Here is a 5,098-nt window from a genome sequence, read left to right as displayed (position 1 = left end):
TGCATTTATTGTTGGGACTGCATAGCACGAACATTAAAGCACCTCGGCGCCTGCATCCAGAGGAACGCCAAATCGGCTGTTTTTGTGGAGCTAGGCCCGCGCGATGCAACCCTAGACACGTGGGCGTGGGCTGTTGCACGTGTGGGTGCGGACCTGAGAATTCACATTGTTTCCAAACGCACCGTCATAAATTACCCACACCTTCCTTCCTCGCCGCTCTCTCCCCTCTGGTTCTTCCCCATTCACACCGGAGCTCTACTACGACTGGATCCAAGACGGCAGCAACCACCGGAGCGCCTGCAGACCTCCACCGGAGCGCATCGGCCATGGCAGTAAGTCCTCGTCCTCTCTGTAGATTAACTGCTTTTAACTCAGGCTAGATTAGATTAGAGCACGCGATTGAAGAGTTGGGGTGGGGATTGAACACATCAGGGGTGGAAAATTGCCATCAATCGATTCTGCATCAACGGCTACTACGGTTCATAGGTTATTTTTCGATTACATCGGGGGTGGGGATTGGGGTACAAACTTTCTTGTCTAGCCGCGGCGACCCTAGAGTCGTGTGGAGCAGCGGGAGGGGGGAGTAGACATCTTCTTTTCTTCCTCATCATCTTCGTCAAGAACGATGGGTCTTGCACGGTCGCCTGCCGCCGCCGTCCTAGCCACCATCTGCACCTCGTCATTGTCGGCCTCCAGCGACCCAAATGTCCTACTCCAGTACACGCGCGGAATGCTAGTCTGGAGGCACCTTGTACTGACTGTACTTGGCCCATCTTGCCCGCTGTCTAGCGTCGCCGGAGTCTTCCTGATTCATGGCCTAGCGCAGGATGTACACTGACATTGCGCCCTTGGCTGGGTTCGGAATCAGTGTCTTGAGCTCGTTCGGCGGAGCCTTCTTCATCACAACATCAGCCTCCTTGTGCATGTCATTGATGCTGCTGAAGTTCGATCACACTTCCATAGTGTGCTCAAACTTCTTGCGGTCACCGAATGAGCACCCAAGGAAGAAGTCCCTCCATATCCAATGCCCCAGGGGAAAGGGTTGGGGTTGGAGTTCATGGCGAGGGAGAGGTGGTGAAACAGAGAGGTGGAAGAGGAGAGGTGGTGACCCCGCAAAAAAGAAGAAGAGGAGAGGTGGTGAAACAGAGGGGGTTTAAGTGCGGTGCTTGGTTAGTAGGGTAGGTTAATATAGGGGAGTTAGGCCAATGTGAATGAATGTTGACCATTGAACTGCGTGCTTTTCATAACGCACATGGACAAGGGCAAGGAGGTCGTGCCACCATTGGAGAAGGGAAAGGAGGTCATGCCGCCATTGGTTGAAGTGCCGGTGTAGGATAACCCAAGCACCAGTTGGAGGAATTATGGCCAGTACCATCAGGAGTCAGGACCAAACTACTTCTGCAAGGTTATCCTTGGTCCAAAGCTAGAGAGTCTGCCATTGCCTATGGACTTCATGAAGTACTTCCCCGCCACCTCTACAGAGTTCAAGCTCAAGACAAACACCGGCTGCGCATGGAGGGTGATGGTGAGGGTGATCAACGGCAGGGTCACCCTTGATCAGGGTTGGGCCACCTTCGTCGCCGTTCACCAGATCATAATCGAGTACATATTGATGTTCAAGCTGATGACCCCCGACACAATGAAGGTGATCGTTTTCAACGACGAGGGCGTGGAGGTGGTCACCAAGTGCAAGGAGTACGAGAACGCCTTCGCCATGACCGCATGAGCTCCTGTTGCCCATTCCTTGTTGGTTCTTGGTTTAAGACTTGGGTTTCATTTAAAACATATCATACTATATTTGTTTAAAACTTGTGATGCATGGTTAAGAGTTGTGTTTGTGTCTAAGTTTGTTCTGTCTAGTTTAGTTCTTTTCATGTGTGCCTCTGGTAACCTCACCACATCGAGGAGGAGGTTACCACACAACTTTCCTAGATGTAATCAAACAACCGGACTTGTGTTTCCCCTCAAACAAGTCCGCAACCAAACAGCAGGCCTTCGGTTTCGACAAATGCAGGCTAGAGGGGATGCATGCAACCAATCAACATGCATATGTTGATTTTTTGCCTGCATATGCTCAGCCAGGCCCAGTTGGGACAAGTATGCAAAGTGCCTAAAAACGATGCAGGTAACCAAACGCAACCTACGTGCTTCAAGTCAACTATTCAAATCCGTAGACCCAGTTTATTTCCGTTATTTTCTGTCATGTTGACGAGTGGACCCTTGCGTCCATGGTAGGGGCTTTTCTGAGAGAAAAATTTCTGAGATTTTTCTTTTCAAAATAGCAAGCGCACGTCATCTTTGTCGTCAGTCACTGATAGCGGGTCCCATGCTATGTTGGCACGCCTAATCAGCACCATGTTTGTATAGAAACCTGATTTGCACCATATATGTATGCCAAAGCTTAGTTGTGGCACCAGTGGTGTAGTTGACTTTAAAAAAGTCAACGATGGAAACCCATGCAAGAATGTCAACGATGGAAACGAAGGAAACCCTTGATTCCCAAGCAGCCTCTCTCCAATCGACACCATCCAATCTGCCATCCCCATGCCGCTGCCCCGTATGAGTCCCCTCCTTATCACCCATGCCACCACCAGCACTGCATCGGGTATCGTTGGCCCTTCCCTATTCCCCTTATGCCACCATCTCCACCCTCCATCATGGACCTTCTCCCACTGAAGCGTCGGTGGGCGGCCAATCAGATACACTCCAAGGGCAGGGTCAAAATCGAGCGGTCGAGCCACATGGAGGTGGCACGGCAACGGTGGACGGCTCAGTGCAGAGTAGTTGTGTAGCGGGTCGTCAGAGAGTCAGCCGGCAAGCACGTGCTAGACGGGAAAGCGATGGTGAGCATGCCGGTGGGTAGGGCATGGTCAATGGTGGCCATCAGGTGTTTACTAGTGTGAGCGAGGTATCCGCCATTACGCAGCTGAAGAAGTCAAAGCCTGGGCCGAGGTTGGCCATCGTGGCTGATGTGAAAGCGGGCGGACTTGAAGGTCACCAAGGCCGGTGACGGGTCCGTCGCCGCCACAGAACCTCTAAACTTGGTGGAGACGCAGAAGGAGAGCAGTGGCGTTGTGAAAACCTCGACACCTACTGCTACATCGACGACCACGACCACTGTGGCGGTAAGAATGGTACTAACTACTCTCTTCCTTCCTAAACATAAGACCTTTTAATTAGAGATTCCACTATAGACTCCACACGAAGCAAAATGAGTGAATCTATACTATAAAGTATGTATATACATTCATATGTAGTTCATACTGGAATTTCTAAAAGGTCTTATATTTAGAAACAGAGAGAGTATATACATATTCCCTAGCTTCAAAAACAAACTCATTGATCCCTTCATTCGACAGCTTCGCCTTCATGCTTCGACACTCATGGAAGGGAGTCGGAGTGATGGAGCCTGATGTCCCTCTTCATCTTCACCGTGGTGGTTGTGTGTGTGCGTTTCGGCTTGTGAGTCATGAACCCCATGGGGTTTGTATCGTGTATGTTGGCTGTTGAGCCTTAACCCTTACTGGGTTTGTATTGTGCGTGCATATCGCCAGAGAGTGTGTTGAACCTTCGACCTTGTTGCGATCATTGAACCTTGTAAACCACAAAGGCTTCAGTTCGCCCTAAAGCGAACCAATAGTACTACTTTGTTCATTTTTATAAGACCTTAAAAACATTTCAGACAAGATGCAAGGTAACCCATTTTTAGTTGTCTAAAATTACTTATAAAAGTGAACAGAGAAAGTAATTGTTTGGACAAAGCAGTGTAACCGAAAGATACATAGGGATGGAACAAATGCACGGACCACATACACTGACATATAGACCAAAAAAAGTATAGATACACATACACATGCAGCTCTCTTCTAGGAGAGGCATCGCCAAACATGCAGCTACCGCGCGCTATTGGCCTTTTATTCTCACGCCTTTGTCGTCGTAGCTACAGCTAGCTAGACGTATACGCGGGCGTGTACGTACGCACGAGCCATAGTCGGTCGAGGTAGGTCTCCGTATAGAGCTACTACTCGCCGGTGACACGTACGCACTATAACTTACATATACACTCTTAATAGTTATGGAGTACAGTATTACAGATGCCACACCGTCGACGTCACACCACCTCCTCGATGATGGCTCCGGCCACCGCTTCCCAGCCGCGGAGGTGCTCGTCCACGCTGCTGCTGCCACCCACATGGAGGTTGAGGCCAAAGCTCATGCACTGCTGCACGCATTGTTCCTTTCTTGTTGGGTCTTGCCAGTGTTGGCACTTCAACTCGCAGTCTTCTCTGCTAGGATGGTGATGCTGCTGGCTGTGGCACTGGTCCACACAGAACTGTCTCCTGGCCAGATCTTGGTAATAGGCGCACTTGTCGTCACAATCGTCGTTGCCATGGTCATGGGCATGCGAGCCCACCTCCTCCTCTACCTGCAGGGTGGCGATGGTTTTGGCCCCATCCTCCTGCTCGGCGCCTACCGTCGCCGGAGCCAGCAACACCATTGCGAGCAGGAGGAACCACCAAACCCCACCCTTGTGAATGAACTCCATAGCTGCTCACACGAGATACGAATGGCAATGGATTGAAGAAGGGGGACGCCGAGTGACTGCATTTATAGATACACGCGTGAGATATTTACATGGGAAAGCCAGGTATATTCGCTCGAGGTACGTCTACAACTATTCCATGGCTTAGATCGTCTTTCACCATGCATGTATCCTCTGCCAAGCATGTCCATCATTCTTTTAAGAGAACACGTGGGGCACGCCACCTGCTTATTAATTATACACGGTGAAAAGAAAAAGAAAGATCATTCATATGATGCCGGACAACCATGGGCCCCATATAATTTAGCCGGACGACTAATGGATTTTGTTTTCAGCATGTTTATTAATTAATTTAATCTGCTGGCCAAGTGGCTGATATTGTATTGGGAGCATGAACCACGCGATTTTGCTAAGCCAAGTACAACAGACAACACTGCCGATCTCCATCGTGCTTTTTCTTAGTTAATTGGGAGTGTGAACCATGCGGTTTTGCTAATCCCAAGTGCAACGGACAAAACTACGGATCTTCATCATGCTTTCCGTTTTCTTAATACC

The 5,098-nt window shown here is 49.7% G+C and overlaps 1 protein-coding gene across 1 annotated transcript; it reads right to left on the bottom strand.

The window, feature by feature from the left end:
* Positions 1-3,788: 3,788 nt before the first annotated feature.
* On the bottom strand, positions 3,789-4,563 carry LOC123097987 (vicilin GC72-A). The gene has a single exon (XM_044519858.1). It carries the CDS (start codon positions 4,544-4,546, stop codon positions 4,112-4,114), a length of 435 nt encoding a protein of 144 aa, XP_044375793.1. The 5' UTR covers positions 4,547-4,563; the 3' UTR covers positions 3,789-4,111.
* Positions 4,564-5,098: the final 535 nt, after the last annotated feature.

The sequence above is a fragment of the Triticum aestivum genome, chromosome 1B (genome assembly GCF_018294505.1).
Source record: "Triticum aestivum cultivar Chinese Spring chromosome 1B, IWGSC CS RefSeq v2.1, whole genome shotgun sequence".
NCBI classification, from domain to species: Eukaryota; Viridiplantae; Streptophyta; class Magnoliopsida; order Poales; family Poaceae; genus Triticum; species Triticum aestivum.
Note: the sequence above shows the minus strand (reverse complement) of the source record. Positions and strands in the feature narration are given on the sequence as shown.

Bases quoted from the DNA above. Each gene is read 5' to 3' on its own strand.
- LOC123097987 (XM_044519858.1), bottom strand. From the start codon at position 4,546: ATGGAGTTCATTCACAAGGGTGGGGTTTGGTGGTTCCTCCTGCTCGCA.